Here is a 19,304-nt window from a genome sequence, read left to right as displayed (position 1 = left end):
CCTTCAATGTTTTCTTTTACGTGTGGAGAAGTTTGCATACTGCCATGAAACAACTTTTTTTTCTTCTTAGTTTTAGAGGTCAAATAGCCTTTTTATCAAAACGTTCCCTGTCTTTTTGTTTGGAGAAAAGTGTGAGGCCTAATTCATGGCATGAAGTTGTGCATTCCGCTCTATGTGATATAGTACCTGTTCAACAGAACTGATCTGACAGCAGCTTGCCTTCAAATACTACTCATGGACATACGGTTTAATTCACTGTGCTATTTGTCTATGGCTGCACCTTCTCTCATGTGTTACGTTTTTAAACATTCCTTGGCTGGTATTTTACTGATGTTGCTAAGCAGCGTCTCAGTGTTTGTAAACATGGCCTGGAGACCTTGCTGTGACTTGGCAGGGCGTTCAGTCTCGACCAAGTCTCAACTATAGGGATGGCTGACTCACAAATTAGGCTAAAGCTGACAACTGGTTCATTTGGCCAAACAGAGCCAGCCTGTCAAGCACATCCTTACTGAACTGAGAAAACGCTTCTCCACCCTCGCTCTCGCTGTCTCAGTCAAAGATGTCCCAGCCTCCCCTAGCTCGCAGCATATCTGCCAACTGCCAATATCTGTAGCCGTGGCCCTGCATTGACCTCTGATGCAGGGGCTGTAACACATAGCAGAATGTCCCAGCATGAATTGCTCCTCGCCAGGGATGGAGATTGTGGTCATTATGCATTCAGGTCAGGCAGACCAGTGTGGAGACCAAACTGGAACAGCAGGATGTTTGTCTGACTATGAGGGGGGTCTATAGTTCATTGGGTTGGACYGACGAGGCCTGTGATGAGCAGGAGGGTAGCTGGGGCTGCTCTGCTGGTGGAGGTCCTGTCACTGCAGGAACAAAACGCTCATTATCCATGCATCGCTTCATCCTACTCATCCATCTGTGTATGATGTGTAGTAGACCTGGAATGTGTTGTCTGTTAGCAGCAGATGAATCACTGCAGACGGAGAGGAACCCTGTTGACTTTTATTTATTTAACTGTACCTCTGTCGTAATGGAACGGGTATCAAATGTACCCACTCGGCATCTATGCGCTCTAACGAGACTGATTTTAGTTGACTGTTTAGCCATGGTCCCTCACACACTGTGGGGACCAACCGGGCTCTGCTCTGACTGAGCCAGGACCCTGGTGAGCTCTGCTGTTCAGTGGACTACCAGTCAATGATTGCCTCCCCATTCTAGAGTTGGCTTCCTTCAGCCAAGGGACCATATGGTGCCATCAAACCCGGTATGGGGAGAGTGTCTTTAATTGAACACTTGGAGTGGGCCTAAATTAGTATTTCCTTCCCTTTAAACATGGACGCCACGGTTTGTTCCTGAATAAAGCTGTTTTGTGCATAATTTCTACCACACTGACATCTTGGCACCATAGAGGACTAAAATGTCTGGCGTCTACATGTCTTCCTTTATCATACCTTCTTAAGATAGTGTTATTTCTGGAGTTGGCGTGTGTGTGATCTGCATTGGATCGCAAGCTGTCCGTATGGAATCTGCAGGTTCAGGCAGCTTGATGGAAACTCATACAGGTTGTTGCAATGCTCTCTACTGGTCTGCTGTAAGCAGGCTGTTTCCTCTCTGTGTTCCCTCAGTCTTGGATAATGAGGACATACGAGACTGGGGTCTTGTATGTCCTCAGCTTGGTTCGAGGAGCTGTAGGCCTACTGCGCTAGTACAGTACGGTCTAGWTCGGCATGACGGTGTGAAAAAGGGGAAAACTGCCCGCTGTGACTGAACCTAAAGCTGATGGGTATTAGGCAAACTTCAACCTTCAGACCACACCAAGAGGGCTCAAACTGCGCAGGCTGACATGGCCGCCATGCCAAAACGTCATTAAGGACATTTTAGGCATTTTTTCTCCAAGTTTCTGTCTAAATTCTGTGCTAATTCCCTACAGCTCCCAGTTGGCTTAATGCCTGTCCGATCTCACTCATTACAGTGTGTTTATGCTTTTGGCAGGACAATACGCTTGATTGTTTACATTACCTGTTTTCTTTTCTCTTTCACTTAATCAGTTTATATATCAGCAGCACACAATCATATTGTGTGAAAAGACATAGAGGAGCATGGAACAAATCTTGCAGCGTTCGCCTAAGTGTTGTTGTGGCCATATTGTTCCATACAGCTGTAATGGTATTTCTCTCACTCGCTGTTATGGCATCACTTTTCACTGAGAGTTTTCTGTGGAAAAAGCTGAATAAGCATCATGTTATCTATACATGCATGATAACCCTCCTTATAGCTTCCTCCTTGCTCTGCTCAGTCTCTCAGAACACACACACTCAAATGGTTTGTTTTTGTGTGTGTTACTGTTAGACATGCTCTGGTACCTTTTGGTGACTTAAGTTTTTTTTAATATATTTTTTTTTATTATAATTTTTTATTTTTTTAAGCTCCAGTTTTGGGCTGGATGTATCAATGTTTAGTTCATGCATGGCTAATCTCTGAGCAGAATTACTGCCTTACCTCAATTAGCCACGAAATCCCTACTTTAAAAGCGCCTGTTTTCTGGAAGCTGCTTTTCCCCTACCTTTACCCCGACGTGGGCCAGCCCCCTAGCAATTTAGTTTAGCCAATGAGCTTCAGCCCCTCAACATTTGAGTGACAGATAATAAGAATCACACACAGTAGTGCCAGAGAGCGCGCAATGACGTGGTGCACACTTTTGGCTCGTGGGCTCTACTTTCAGAACTACTGGCTAAAAAGTATACGAAATTATCGGAGAATATCTTTATTTCTCCTCCCTTACCTGGTTGCCTCAGCAACACCGTATTTGATCTGTTAAGTCAAGTCAGTGTTTAGTTGCCAAATCGGGTCTAGAGGTGATTTTAAATTGATGAATGTCAACGATGGCTTAATCTAATCAGCAGCCAGAAGAACAGACCCACACTGCAGTATCACACCTGTCTGCAAGCAGTGGGTTTTGTTTTCTTTGCAGTCAATGATGGAYTGATGGCAGCATTCACTTTTCTGTTTCAAAAGGAACTGTAGGCCTAGTTAAAAACTAAGACAACGTGGCCCATTTACTTTTGCCTGGTAATAGGTTATCGTCATGCTTTTGGAGGCTGCTGCTTATTGGCAGCTCAGATTTGACTTTTGAAAAGGTGTTTTTTCCAAAGCTCCCTCATCTGCTAACAGACTTCATTACTGGGTGAGAATTTCAGCTGAACCAGCTACATGAATGAGAATGTTGCCAATTTGTTACACAAATGCTTATTTTATGCTCATTGCACATTTACACTGAACAAAAATATAAACGCAACAATTTCAAAGTTTCGAATGAGTAACAGTTCATATAAGGAATTCCGTCAATAGAAATACATGAATTAAGTCCTAATCTATGGATTTCTCATGACTGACCAGGGGTGCAGAAACTGGGGAGCCAGGCCCAGCCAATCAGAATGAGTTTTTCCCCACAAAAGGGCTTTAATACTGACAGAAATACTCCTTAGCTCACCCTTTTTGTGCTTATGAAAAATYTCTGGTATCTTTTATTTCAGCTCATGAAACATGGGACCAACACTTCACATGTTGAGTTTCATATTTTTGTTCAGTATATAAAACAGACTAGACAGCGAGGTACATAAGTCTGTGGCTAAAATGCTGCCAGCGGTACCTGGTACCGCAATTAGTGATGGGCTTTCCTAGTCTTCGGTGAGCCTCCGTTGCGGCTCATTAGGCTCCCAAATGGCTCCTCGTTCAAAATGCTTAAAATCAATCTAGAACCAAGGAAAATGTGCTAATCTCCAATGTAAAGCCCCAAAAGGGGTCTTCCATTATATCAGATCGTGAAATCCACATTCAAATACATTTTTACCTGGATAAATAAATAGATCGCTCTGTGTGGAGCAGAATGACGCACTCTCCCCACTATTGATTTCTGCAATGAGGATTCACCCTCTTTAGATTTGTTTTTATTTATTTGCAGGTAATTTGTTATTTTGAGCCACAAAAACACTAGTAGCTGTATGTACAGCGATGTGATTCAGTTCCCAACGTTCACCGAAAAGATCCGTTCAAAAATAACTGTTTATTCACGAACAAGCCTAATTACTGAGTTTCTACCAGCATGTTACATTTGCAACCAGAAAAAAAAGAACTCTAGACCACCTTTACTCCACACTCAGTAACGTGTGCAAAGCTCACCCTACATTTAACAAATKTGACCATAATTCTATCCTCCTGATTTCTGCTTACAAGCAAAAACCAAAGCAGGGAATACCAGTGACTCGCTTAATACGGAAGTAGTTAGATGGCGTAGATGCTAAGCTACAAGTCTGTTTTGCTAGCACAGACTGGAATATGTTCTGGGATTCATCTGATGGCATTGAGGAGTATACCACCTCCAGTCAACGGCTTCATCATTAAGTGCTTTGATGACGATTACAGGCAACATCGCACTGAGCTAGAGGGTAAAGCTGCCGCTTTCAAGGAGCGTGACACTAATCCGGACACTTATAATAAATCCCGCTATGACCTCCGACGAACCATCAAACAGGCAAAGCGTCAATACAGGACTAAGAACCGTACTACACTGGCTCTGATGCTCGTCGGATGTGACAGGGCTTGCAAACTATTACGGATTACAAAGGGAAGCCCAGCCATGTCACAACCAATGACATGAGCCTACCAGATGAGCTAAATAACTTCTGTGTGTGCTTCGAGGCAAGCAACACTGACGCAAGCATGAGAGCACCAGCTGTTACGGACGACTGTGTGATCACACTCTCCATAGCTGATGTAAGACCTTTCAAATAGGTAAACATTCACAAGGCCGCAGAGCCAGGTGGATTATCAGGATGTGTACTCGGAGCATGCGCTGACCAACTGACAAGTGTCTTCACTGACATTTTCAACCTCTCCCTGACCGAGTCTGTAATACCAACATGTTTCTAGCAAACCACCATATTCCCAGTGCCCAAGAATGCCAAGGTAACCTGCCTAAATGACTACCGACCCGTAGCAATCAACTCTACACTCACTCGACCCGTAGCACTACACTCTACATATGCCCTCTACTACCTTGACTAACCCGTACCCCTGTACATTGACTTGATACCGGTACCCCCTGTGTATAGCCTTGTTGTTGTTATTGTTGTTATGTTGTTACTTTTTAAAAACTTTAGTTTCTTTTAGCAAATATTTCCTCACTCTGCACTGTTCGTTAACGGCTTGTAAGTAAGCATTTCACGGTAATGTCGACACCTGTTGTATTCGGAGCATGTGACAATTTGCTTTGATCACTAACCGCAGTGCTGCTCGTGACAAACTGAGCATTAATTTTCCACAATCATGTTCATTGATACTCCGTAGGGTCAGCTTGCTTGTACATTTGGGAGTTGAAACATAAATGGTATTATTACAAAGGCTAAGTTCTCCTCTATTACAGTAAAATGTCTTAATGTGTTTCTGTGTCCGTACGACCAATTTTATGTCAGCTCAAACGCAAATAGCGAGTTGAAACTGCTTGTTGTCCATGTGGGGTGGAAAAGCAATATTTTGTCTCTGTTGAGTGGCAGGAGGAGGGTCTTGGTGTGGGTCTGATCTCCTGGTTGCTGACTAGATTAATCCATCGTCATTCATCAATTTAAATCACCTTTACATGCAGAACTGCTTCCACTCAGCGACGGCCTGAWGTTCTCCTGTAGAATTCTCTGATACAGAGCTGAATTAATTGTTCCTTTTATTCAGGCAAGTCATCCAGATCCTGAGGCAGCAAAGCGTCCCCAAACCATCACACTTCCTCCACAGCGATCCCAATTGAGATGTTGTGGCAGAACTTGAAACGAGAAGTTCATGCTTGAAAACCCACATGTTGCTAAGTGAGAACAGTTCTGCATGCAAGAGTGGGCCAAAATTGCTCCACAGCAATGTGAGACTGAGCAACAACTACAGGAAGTATTTGGTTGCGGTCGTTGCAGCTAAAGGTGGCGCAACCAGATATTGAGCGTAAGGTAGGGCTGGGCGATATGGCCAAAATATCATATGGTATTTTTCWAATTTATGASGGTATTTGACGTTTATTTTATGTTTTTGATTAATAAAAGTTCTACATTTTCTTTGAGTAGTGCGTGACCCTATTCTATTTTTTTTCAATGGGTCTTTATCCATTTGGAATGTTTTATACTGTTCAATTCAACTTCAACCTAAAATAATTTCCTGCGTTTCCATRAATTTCTGCATTTTCTGCGCTCATTTGAGATAATTTCCACACTGCCACGATTTGGGCAAAAATACTATGCCTTTAACCAAATGTTGCAATTGTGATTTCYATCAAAACACTTGGGTGAGCTTTTGGAATCATGGAAATAGAATGTTTATTATAATGCTATATTTAGAATATAAATAATAGTGGGCACTTTGAATACAGTGTTTGACATGACAATGAATGAAAATGCCATGGATGAGTTATTGTGACAGGGTAGGATCCAAAGTGATGTTCAGGGTTTAATTTGTATTTATTTTTTTACCTTTATTTAACCAGGTAGGCTAGTTGAGAGCAAGTTCTCATTTACAACTGCGACCTGGCCAAGATAAAGCAAAGCAGTTCGACACATACAACAACATAGTTACACATGGAATAAACAAACATACAGTCAATAATACAATAGACAAAGTCTATATACAGTGTGTGCAAATGAGGTAGGATAAGAGAGGTAAGGCAATAAGTAGGCCATGGTGGCGAAGTAATTACAATATAGCAATTAAACACTGGAATGATGAATGTGCGAGTAGAGAGAAATACAATATGGGGATGAGCTAGTTGGATGGGCTATTTACAGGTGGGCTATGTACAGTTGCAGTGATCTGTGAGCTGCTCTGACAGCTGGTGCTTACAGCTAGTGAGGGAGATATGTGTCTCCAGCTTCAGTGATTTTTGCAGTTCGTTCCAGTCATTGGCAGCAGAGAACTGGAAGGAGAGGCAGTCAAAGCAGGAGTTGGCTTTGGGGGTGACCAGTGAAATGTACCTGCTGGAGCGCGTGCTACGGGTGTTGCTATGGTAACCAGTGAGCTGAGATAAGGTGGGGCTTTACCTAGCGGAGACTTGTAGATGACCTGGAGCCAGTGGGTTTGGCGACACGTATGAAGCAAGGGCCAGCCAACGAGAGAGTACAGGTCGCAGTGGTGGGTAGTATATAGGGCTTTGGTGACAAAACGGATGGCACTGTGAAACACTGCATCCAATTTGTTGAGTAGAGTGTTGGAAGCTATTTTGTAAATGACATAGGCGAGGATTGATAGGATGGTCAGTTTTACGAGGGTATGTTTGGCAGCATAAGTGAAGGATGCTTTGTTGAGAAGTAGGAGGTTTATTCTAGATTTAAATTTGGATTGGAGATGCTTAATGTGAGTCTGGAAGTAGAATTTACAGTCTAACCAGACACCTAGGTATTTGTAGTTGTCCACATATTCTAAGTCAGAACCGTCCAGAGTATTGATGCTGGACGGGCGGGCAGCGATCGGTTGAAGAGCATGCATTTAGTTTTACTTGCATTTAAGAGCAGTTGGAGGCCACAGAAGGAGAGTTGTTTGGCATTGAAGCTCGTCTGGAGGTTAGTTAACAGTGTCTTAGGGGACCCTATAATCTTTGGCTTCATTAAATCTTTATTCATATAGCCAACATATTCATGCTTTGTCTATTCCTCTTTGATTTAGAAGATACTGTTGCACAAACGACATGCTGATTTAAGCCTCCACCAGTACTGGTATCAGGCTGTATTAGCTAGCTACGTTTGCTCTGACTCAGTACTTTTATTAGCTAGTATAGCTAGCCAGCTAACTAGTGATTAGCATTAGTGGCTAACACGATTTAGCTTAACTTGCTAAGAAAATACAAACTAGCTGTTTGCAAATGTAAGAAACACAAACTAATATTGTAATTATAGAACACTTGTGGATTTATATTTAGATCACAGTGGAAACAACATTGTTGTCATCAGCATTGTTGTTTGTGCTGTATTGACCATGCAGACTGAACGACAGTGTCTCGTGGTCAAGCAACAACAAATGTGCTTCTTGAGTGACGGGGTGGGTCTAGGTCTGTGGAAAGCGACATGGAGAGAGAGCGCGGAGAGGGATGACTGAGTAAACTATAAAAATGGATGTTACACACAGCGTATCACATATAACAAACCAAACATTCAAATACCGTTATAGAAGGCAAGGTAAAAACCCAAACCAGTTCGTGCATAAATACTGGTGTATAGTAAAATACGGTATATCGCCCAGCCCTAGTGTAAGGGGCAATTACTTTTTCACACACGGATATTGGGTGTTGGTCAACTTTGTTAATGAAATAAAATACATGTTATTTGTAAACTCATTCCCTTTATCTAATATTAGGTTTTGGTTGAAGATCTGATAACATTCAGTATCAAAAATAGAGAATCAGAAAGGGGGCAAAGCCTTTTTTTCACGGCACTGTATCTGAGAGGTTGAAGATGCCCTTTAATCCCTGTCAAGCCAAGACTTATCTCTTGGTTTTATTAGACTGTGATTACACTTGAACCTGTGGTTAAAGTTTACAGAAGGGGTGAAGGAGACGAGACCAAAAATACATACACCTACAAATGGAAAAGGAAAGAAAATTGTTAGTGCGATAGACATTTGGAACATCGCGCTAAAACATGGAATTTGAATTTATCGTCCAGCCCTACTCTCAGCGCTCTGCAAGTTTACCCTAATTATCTGGTTCCTCGTTGCCAGTGTATGAGGAAGTACACAACAGCCAATGTAGGCGTAGTTCTTGTATTTCTGGTGGTGGATCAAAGGAATGATACAGTTATGCTCATTGCTCAACTCTAACTTTCCCACGCTGGCTCGTGTCTGCTGAATGTCAGCCTGGTCGTATGACAGAGGAATGGGGAAGGAGTGTTAGTCTGATCTGCCACATGGTMCCTCTGTCTGTACTGTAATGCTGCTGGAGAACCTTACGTTAGTTTTTGTCCCAAATTGCACCCTTTTCTCTATATAGTGCACTACTTTTGACCAGGGCCCATGGAGAATAGTAATGATGGGGGTGGGATCAATACGGTTACATATCGGGATATCATTTTTTTACTTTATCGTGTCTCGTTTTGACTATCACAATATTATTTTTGCGCTAGTTGGCTGTACCTGCACCAAAACTCCAGTATTTTTCCTTCATAGCTTGTTCTCCATCTTCTTTTGAAATAGGGAGTCAGTTTGTTTTCAGCACTTTTATTTATTTATTTCCATAACTGATCAAAACTTTTTATGGCTCCCCTTTGTCCATCTGCAGTATATGAGTAATATGTTTGGAACATGGAATCTTAATAAAATTACAGTATAGATATCGCAATACATATTGTATCGGCACCTAAGTATSGTGATGATATCATATCTGGAGGTCCCTGGCAATTGCCATCCCTAGAGATTAGGGTGCAGTATGGGATGCATATGAGGCTGAGCCTCATATCTGGGAGGGGAATGGGGCTCAGAGTAACCAGGGGAAAGAATTTCCATTTCATGTTATTAGATTTTATAGGCCTAGATTCTTATCCTAAAATAATTTGCTTGGCTTTGTCTTTTATATCCTTGACTGTGACCACTGAAACTAAACCCCAACTTTCTCTCTAACCCCCCCTTCCGTCCACTGCCCAGATATGTTCAGGCGAGTCGTGCGAGCGAGCAAATTCCGTCATGTCTTCGGCCAGGCGCTGAAGAATGACCAGTGCTACGACGACATCAGAGTGTCGAGGGTCACATGGGACAGCTCYTTCTGCGCCGTCAACCCCAAGTTTGTCGCCATCATCATAGAGGCCAGCGGAGGCGGGGCCTTCCTGGTCCTCCCTCTTCACAAGGTGAGTCTGGGATTATTGACTATAAACACTGCATTGTGTGGATCTGTCAGTGGGTTTCACAAGGAAACTTATGTCAAGCGACAGAGGGTTTCTACATTCATATGGGCATGTGCACTTGCTGCCTGAACAGATTCGGACTATGGCCTAGTTTGACCTATCCTCACTGTCTGTGGCTTTGAAACATACTTCAACCCTGCTCCATCCCACACACTTAGGCCTGGGCCAGGCTTTCAACGCTCCCTGGGTTTCAACACGCCCTGTCTGCCGGGAACAACCAGGCATGTCACACACAGCACAATTTACTGCTGACATAGACACTCACACACCCAGGGGAAATCACACATTGGCCACCTACAAATTCCAACCGTGCAGTTTAAAAACACAACTTTTTGTGTGCGGTCATATTTTCCTTAATCATTCATGAGGAAGAAGTAGCAGCATCACGGAGGCATGTTTCAGGCTGTGGTTGAGGACAGGGAGGARGAGGGGATTTCTAGCTGCGTGACTGTGGTCTCTGGTGGCCTGGCTGAGTGGGTGAGATGAAGATGGATTTTGACAGGCTGGGTTGCTAAGCAGTGCAGGCAGCAGTACCTGCTTGTGGTGGTCAGTGGAGAGAGACTGCAGACTGACTGGCCCAGATGTGGGAGACTGACACTTTGGTACAAAACTCTATATTCTGGGGAAGATCCTATAGAGACATTTCTGTGTTTACAAACATTGCCGCACGAGGGGGATGCGTGCAAGTTGTTGGCAGAACACAGGGGAGTTCTTGTAGAACGCCAGCAAAAAACAGCCTCTGTACATGTTGCTTATGAGTGCGTTTCCAGCTACTTTTGGATTTTAAGGTGCGTATGAATGTTCTGCTTAATATAATGTTTGTCATCGTAAACCAACTGCATTATACTTGTGGGGCGGCAGGTTGTCTAGTGGTTAGAGCGTTGGACTAGTAACCGAAAGGTTGCAAGATCGAATCCCCGAGCTGACAAGGTAAAAATCTGTCGTTCTGCCCCTGAACAAGGCAGTTAACCCACTGTTCCTAGGCTGTCATTGAAAATAAGAATTTGTTCTTAACTGACTTGCCTAGTTAAATAAAAAAATATACACTTCACCCAGTCAAATGGCTCTTTGGCTAGCTTTTGCTACAGCCTATGTCAGTGAGCGTTAGCATTCTAGCTAACAACTGCTGCAGCCATCATTTATTTTGCAAAGATCACAAGCAAATTATAATCTTAGACTGTTCAAGCAAGAATCAGAGCTTCATTGTAAGCGTATGAGACCCCAAAAAGTGATTTTTGTTTAGGAGTAATAACGTAAATCTAGTCTATGTTGAATGGCAGAGATGGCTTTCTTACTGCAGCCAAGAGTCGTGCGTGACGTAAGTGTGTACTGGAAAGGGGTCTATTAGTGCTGTCTCTGTATCAACTCATTCTCTTAATAGTGACAAGTCTTTTTTTCACCTCTTCTACATTTTGAACAGAAAGAAGCTCCTGTCAGCCCAGAGGCAATTCAGCTTTAATGACGGGACTCTAAATGACCCAGTCTTAAAAGATTCACAGTTCATTCTCATATCTCATTTATCGTCTTTGCTCAGGGAGGGACAAAACAGTACCGTAGGATGCTGTAGCAGCTATCATCCACCTTTATTCTTCTTTTTGCCTGTTGGCTTTCGCCTACGTCCTCCGTGGTGGGATGACACGTGTCATAGTGTCGTTAAAGTGGCGATGATGTAAGAGGATCATATTACTTTAGGGGTGTTAGGGTATTTTCAGAGGAAATCATCCAAACTGGCGTCAGATATTTGATACAAGCAGGATGAGGAGGAGATGACGTCTGAGACATGGACACAATATGAATGCATACATGGGGACCAAGGAGGACAGGGCGGGGAGTGTTACAGTGCCTTTGGAAGCTAGGGTACTCCACATGGACAGCAAAGGCCATCCAGACAAGCTTTTGCTTTCAGCTTTGCCCTTTTGTAGCAGCAAGGTGGTTTTCCAGTGAAAATGTCTGTTTTGCATACAGTAAATAAACATTTGCATTTCAGATTTCGTGACAGGGAGAACAATGTTAGTGTCTGTACCACTGGGATGATTGTCAGCTCTCCCTGAGTTGAGGGTTAGGAAACCTCACATAGGCTGGCTGGCTCTCTCATTTATCATAGCGTTGTGTACAACACAAACTGAACCAAAGGCCTCTGGGGACGGAATCTCCCTGTGCTGCTCACCTCCATATAAGGGTCCTTGAAGAGCTCAGACCACTTAGGTCAGACACTCGTTGAACCCAACGGGGGTGGGGGTGGGCGTGGGGGGGGCACTCTGGTCTGGAATGTCCCGCAGTAACCCCATTAGGTGTTATTACATTGTCATTAGTGTTTAGTATATGTCTGGCTGCACCAGACATACACGCACGCACACAAACATGCGCGCAAACACACTGCTTGGTGGTGTTACTATTTTTCTGGTCCAGCAGTGCCACAGTGTCAGCCAGCCAACCAAGGCTTGATATATACCCTATGTGACATACAGTAAGTGATTTATGTGTCTGTCTGTCTGATGTTGACAGGTCTGTGAGCAAGGCAGTGGGCCTTGTCATCTGACTCTGGCTTTGACACAGCTTTACAATACAGCTTCCGCCTTCCTGTCCCACTCCCAGGTCCCAGATCTGCTTCTGATTCTCTGACTTCTGACAGATGATTCTGCTGTGGGCTTGTCTCTGACTTTGTACAGTAAGTGTGTGTTGGCAGAACATCGTCTGCTTTGACTGGTGGATTAAAAGTGGACGGAGAGCGTGATGGCTTTATGCGCAGATTAAAGGGTAATTTCCTTAGGCTATGTGTAAAAAAAAAAAAACTTTTGTTTTCAGATCTGGCTGGCAGTGTAACTGGTGTGAAATGGCTAGCTAGTTAGCGGTGCGCGCTAGTATCGTTTTAATCGGTAACGTCACTCGCTCTTAGACCTCGAAGTAGTTGTTTACCTTGGTCTGCAAGGGCAGCATCTTTTGTGCAGCGATAGGTAACGATGCTTTGTGGGAGGCAGTTTGATGTGTTGAGGGTCCCTGGTTCGAGCCCAGGTTGGGGCGAGGAGAGGGACGGAAGTAACACTGTTACAGCTGCATGGACTAATCTCCTTGGAATCGTGTGGAGATTTTCTTTTAATGTCCTATCAACAGGCCATGCGCTGAAACTCTAAGTAAGAAGAGTTTAATATTGTTTCAAATTGGCATTTTGTGTTTTGAAATATTTGGCTTGTGGCTTTTGTTTCCACAATATGTCAAAATGAAACGGGACAGTAATCTTTTAGAGAAAGGACGGGTCCATCTGGCTGCTATCTCCATATAAGCTTAGAGAACACGAATCTCTATGGCAGTGTGGAAAATATTACTCTGCCAACAGAGAAGTTAGACTGCATTAATATAAACACTGCAGTTTCAGGGTTGTAAATGGCTGTTGGACTGGGACTCAACCCCTACACACCATGATGTTCAGAGGTAGCCTGTAACCTCTCAGCCTCATTGCAGGGTTCAGATCAATTTGTCTACGTATATCTGTCTGACACACAGACTGCCTTCTCTGCTCTTTTGCTGGGTCACACACCTACTCACACTATAGCCCATGTGACAGTGCATCTGTCTGGCTGGCCCATCTGCCCGTGCTGTGCTGTTCCCAGTCTGTGTGGGCAGCCAGCTGCTCCGGGCCTTTGTCCCAGGCCTACTCCCAGCCAGGCCCATTCGGCCTGCTGGGGTGGGGGGGATCCAACCCCCAGAATATGAACCTTCTGATATGCACTTTGTGGCTCTTATCTTCATATGTTCTACCTCCCCATCCACATCCAGTATTGTTGGTGATAAGTCAGAAGAACCACAGCAACCCTCCAAATAACTTTAGGTTTGAGCTTTGACAAATGGGCTTTTAGATTCACACCCAATACTTTCCTGGCACTTTGCCTATTGTCTTAAGTGTGAGTGTGCTCGGACACGTTGGCTTGAGCTTGTGGAGCGATGCTGTGTGTGAGGCCCGACGGTGATGGGTCTTGGCCTGTGACTTGGGCTGGGGCCTGTGCTATTGGTCAGTCTAGCGCAGGGATGGGCTGGGTCTGCCGTCTGTGTTTCTCTGTCTCGTGGTTCTGTGTGTAGGAGGGGGATCCTGTAGCAGGCCAGGTTGACTTAGCACCTCGTTGTTGCTGCCTGCCTCTTTGGCTGCATTGTGTCCTGTCAGGACAGATGGGGGACYTGTCTGACTAAACGCATGTGGTCTTCAAGCCTCATGCTTTCAATCTCCTCCTTTCTGTCTCTGCGCCTGACGCTCTGTCATTTATTCCCTCATTTCCATATGGAGGAAGCAGTGGGAGACTGAATGCTGTAGGAACTGTGCAGCGAGACATTCCTGCTTATTCCTCTCAATCTGCCGGGCCCTACTCTGGAGGAGAGGGGATATATCTCAATGAACCACAAGTTCTGATTTATATTCCCAAGCCTTGGAATCCCTCATTTTGATTCAGTCAAGCAGGAACTTGTTGAATTCTTCTTGGTGACTGGCTATTTTCCATGTACAGTGTCCTTGTGTTAAAAGACAGTTATTCAGACGTATTGAGGCAATAGGTTTATTCTGTCCATTCTGGTGATCTTTTGGGCTAAAACTACAATATGGGCACTCCTTTGTATATGGGCTCATGTTCTAAACCAGTGGTTCAAACACTCATATTTGACCATGTTCTGTTTGGACCAATCATCAATCTTTTAGCATCAGAAATCCCTGGGTGTGTGGACTGTGCTCACACAAATAAGTACTTTTTCACACACACACACACACACACACACACACACACACACACACACACACACACACACACACACACACACACACACACACCCTAAGTCTTACACATGCAAAGGGTGGTATTATAAGGGTCTTCCCCCCACTGCTCAATCTTTATTCCAGGATCCCTATTCTGCTACTGCTGTCACCACTGCTGCCGCTGCCCTGCTGACTGCAGATTTGACCATATATGGCCATTCACTGCTCCCCGCATGACGGCCTACCAGGACCATTTCCTCTCTGCCTTTCCATTGGCTGCTAGCATTGCCAGTTCTCTGTGATTTCAGGGATAGGCTGGTGAGGTGAGAGGGACCTAGATGAGAGATTGTTGAATCAAGTGGTGTCTCATTGCCATGTTCTGTTGGTTAGTAGGGACTATTAGTGTCATTGGTTTTCTAATCGAAGGTTTAGGACTATGCTTGCTTGTTGCAAATTTGTATTATTAGTAAGAGTTTCCGAATTGGATGACAGTTAAAAACATATATTTTTTCGAGCTCCCAGTTTTCTTTAACGCACTGAAATGGGAAGTCGGAGATTTCAGAGTTCCCAGTTGTTTTGAACATGGCATTAGTCTCAGCGGCGAGAGGGTGAGAGCAGCAGAGGGTCCGTCTCTCACGGTCCATGCTCTCTCCTTTCCTCCGGTGAGACAGACCAGAGCGAGGGGACAGTCTTCCACCTTATGGTGAAACTCAAGTAGCATCTGCCTCGGGCACAAATTCACATTGTTCCTTTGACCAGATACTTTGACAAAATACTCCTCGATCTTAAAATAGGCAGAACAAGCTGCTAATATTAAAAACACAGGGCTATCGATACACTTGGCTACTCATTCATTGCAAGTAGAGAAGCCTGTTATATTTTGTTGTAGTGTTGAATAAAAACAGTGACCGTGCTGAATTAAACGTGGACATGAACTCACTCATAAAAACAGCTCTTAGCTGTATTCTTTGAGTCTTTCTCTGGTCATGGGTTTAAAAGTTAAGGAATCTCACGTCGGCTAGTATCAACATTTTCTGTGGCCGGGGTTGTGGAAACTGTAGGAAGGCACGGTGATTTGAGCTATCCGATTGGCCAGTGCAGTAGGCGCTCTCGATTTAGCCACACATCTCCCGGTCCGCCGTGTAGGCAGATTTGTTCTTTTCAGACAAATGTAATGGTTCAAAATGGGAACACTTTGTTTGCCTACCCGGTGCACAGGACTTCTGAATCAAGTGCACCTAGCAGCGGTACCGCCAACAGCGGTAGGTGATCGACTAGGAATGCCTTAAAGATCAACCAGTCGCAATCGACCGGTTGGTGACCACTGCTGTAAATATTTTTGTTAGTGGGCTTTGTAAGAATGGTGGGCCCAGGAGTAGTTCCTCTTTTGATCTCTATGACAAACACTTTCCATGAGCAATAGATGTCCAGTTTCTCTCTCTCGCTCCCTCTCTCTGTGTACCTGCAGGCTCTCTCCCAACCTGACTGGGACTGGGCAACCACATGTTGGTCTTGGCTCCTACCCTGCCGTCACTCATGCCTGGCCAGCTGTCCTCTGCTTTACCCCTCCATTACTGTGTTAAAGCTGGAGCAGACTTCCAGCCATTTAGTCAGAGCAGAGAGAGGGCCCAACTGTGGTGTCCAGTCTGACTGTACTGTACCCTCCCCTCTGTGCTGCAGTAAATCATGGAGACCAGCCCGGGGTCTGACTGGTCTGCAGGCTGTAGACTCAGCTGTGCTTTCAAGGCCATAAACTCACAAAGGGAAGTGGAAAAGTAAAAATATCCATGGTGCTCTGAGGGAAGCATGCTCTAGGAGGGCTTTTACACGCGTCACATGTTCTGCTTGTAAGGATGCACTTGTGCGTGACGCCTCTCTTTGATTTAGTTATTGAAAGTGTTATTTTTGATGTCATTGTCCATAAAAAATGTGTATCTTGTTATGAGGTTCAAGCGCATTTTGTGCAGCTTCACTTGTTGCTATGCAACAGGTCTGCTTGCTTGACACACGTTTTCTCACAGGATATTATAGAGCACAGAGCCTAGTCCAGGTCCCTGGGTGTTCTGGTCATTAACATCAAAACACGTGTAGACCGTTAGGGACTGAGATTAGTCTTGAACGCTTAATTCAATCTAGCCTAGGCTTTATTTGATGGGTTGCCTCAATTTCGCATCAYGATTGACTGCGCTATTCAGCCCCGTTCTACTCATGTCGGTGTTTTGCTCAACAGGCTGTCAAATATCTCCACTCCCACATCGTCTACATGAAGCACACTCCTTCCCTGTCTCCTGTCTCTCCCACCGGGCTGGTTGCCATGGAGATGATGATCAGCGGTCTTGTCTAACCGTTCCTTGCTCTGCGGGTTTGGTCTATTTCAGGAGTAACTCTGTGTTCCTTGTGTCGTGGAAGTGTTATGTGATGTCACTTTAACAGGCAGGCATGTAAAGGGGCTGTTCACTGTGTTCCTAAATGTAGGGATTCTTACAACTCTGCCTGGTCTCTAGCTTAGAGCACTATTCTCTCTATCAGCGCCTATCCACTCACCTTAACTTCAACTTTGGCAAGTGCTCACCTTGCACCTTCCTCTCCGGACTGTTTCCAGTTGCACATAGTTGCTGTGGTTACTGGATGACATGGGGGTAAATATTATGACAGTGTAATAAGATTCAGGGCTGGCTGTGTCTTTGATACTGTACCTGCCAAGGTAGGTTGCCACAGGCCAGTGCTCCTTACTGCTCCTTATTATCTCAATGATAATGTAGTGTAGTTACCTGTTAACCTGAATTTAGCAGTGGTGGGAAAAGTATCCAATTGTCATAGTTGAGTAAAAGAAAAAGACTCAAGTAAAAGTGAGTCACCCAGTAAAATACTGCTTGAGTAAAAGTATTTGTTTTTAAATGTACTTAAGTGTAAATAGTTTCAAAATCATTATATTAAGCAAACCAGACGCTACCCTTTTTATTTTGTATTTACGGATAGCCAGGGGCACGCTCTCACCCTCAGACACAATTTTCAGATCAAGCATGTGTTTAGTGAGTCCGCCAGATCAGACGCAGTAGGGATGACCAGGGATGTTCTCTTGATACGTGTGTAAATCTGACAATTTTCCTGTCCTGCTAAGCAATCAAAATGTAGCGAGTACTTTTGGGTGTCAGAGGAAAATGTATGGAGTAAAAAGTACAGAGTTGTCAAAAATATAAATAGTGAAGTAGATACCTAAAACCAACTACTTGAGTAGTACTTCGAATTTAGGAGGTTGATTTGTTTACTGTAAGCCTGTTTTTCATTATGCGTTGAACAGTCGTGGTGTAAAGAGTAAGAGAGCCTACGTGTATGTGTTGTGCTCTTATCAAAAAAGGCAGCATGGTGGTGCCCGTACCTGCCTTAGAAATGTTGAAACATTTTTGGCTGTGATCTGTTGATTGCCAGTTCTTTCCTAACCATCCGTGACCTCCCCGTTATCCAGCCTTATGTAGATAATCACAACGCTATCAAATAATATTTATTCAGGCTTGAAGCGAGATCCTCATGTACTTCCCTCGGACCGTGGAATTCCTTATTGTGTATAGCAGACACAAACAAGATTAACACCCCTGGTCCCTCTCGCTCTCATTAGTCACAGCCATACCAGAGCTGCCTGTGGCTGAGGTGTGGAATGTCTGGAATGACAGGCTCTCAGGCCCGCTGGACGGCACTGTCGGCAGCCCTGTGAACCCGGGGGGGTTTAACAGGCCTACAAGCAATCCTGTGAACCTGGGGACGGTAACAGGCCTGCAAGCAACCCTGTGAACTGTGGTGGTAACAGGCCTACAAGCAACCCTGTGAACTGTGGTGGTAACAGGCCTACTGCAGACCTAGAGCAAGTTTGGCCCGGCTAACTCGCACTCCAGTACACTCACAGATACCGAACACACAGGGCTGCCATCACTGCTGCTGGGCTCAATGTCCTCTCTTCACAAGCCAACCATGTAGATGATTATGCTGGTTGGGTGAGAGCCTGTACTGTACTGGTGTGTTTTTTTTGGTAAAGAGCAACAAAAGAGTGTTGACAAAAGTGTATAATTTGAACACGGGTGTGAGATGTCTAACAGCCAGAGTTTATATGTGAAATGTTCTGAGGAATATGAGTCTGGAGTAGAGTGGTGATGTTCTCCCCAGACCCTGTGCACATGGCACCCTATCCCATATCTAGGGCCCATAGGGCTCTGGCCAAAACAAGTAGTGCACTATAGGGAATAGGGTGCCATTTGGGGCACAGCCTTAATCTCTATGGGGTCTGTGGACCCGGCAGGCAACTGGAGGACACAACATGACTATTTCAAGCAGGAAATACCGGTGAGCCAGGCAGGCAGAACTACAGCACTTATTGGATACTACTGTATAATATAGCAGTGTTTTGTCATTCACAGTCAGCACATATAGGCCAATCTACTGCACACACCCAGGTCATAGTCTGCCATCTCCATACCTTTGTTCCTGTAAATAAACAATCAGATCTACTGGCAGGGCTCCCTTGCAAAAATGAGACCTTGGTCTCAATGGGGTTCCGTGCTAAAATAAAGGTCAAATAAACTACTGGAAACCTGCAGCTCAACATGAATGACCCACTAGGCTGTTTACTTCCTGCATCTACATTATATTGTCTACCT

At 44.4% G+C, this 19,304-nt stretch overlaps 1 protein-coding gene across 2 annotated transcripts in view; it reads left to right on the top strand.

The window, feature by feature from the left end:
- Positions 1-19,304, top strand: part of LOC111973672 (coronin-1C-A) — a 73,613-nt gene that overhangs the window by 33,004 nt on the left and 21,305 nt on the right. For both annotated transcript variants that reach the window (XM_024001044.2, XM_024001045.2), the window contains one exon: positions 9,664-9,863. In XM_024001044.2, coding sequence (XP_023856812.1) covers positions 9,664-9,863 — 200 coding nt within the window. The remainder of the gene's footprint in view (positions 1-9,663; positions 9,864-19,304) is intronic.

Source organism: Salvelinus sp. IW2-2015, linkage group LG15 (assembly GCF_002910315.2).
Source record: "Salvelinus sp. IW2-2015 linkage group LG15, ASM291031v2, whole genome shotgun sequence".
NCBI lineage: Eukaryota > Metazoa > Chordata > Actinopteri > Salmoniformes > Salmonidae > Salvelinus > Salvelinus sp. IW2-2015.
The sequence above is the reverse complement of the archived record's forward strand: the minus strand, read 5'-3'. Positions and strand labels throughout refer to the sequence as shown.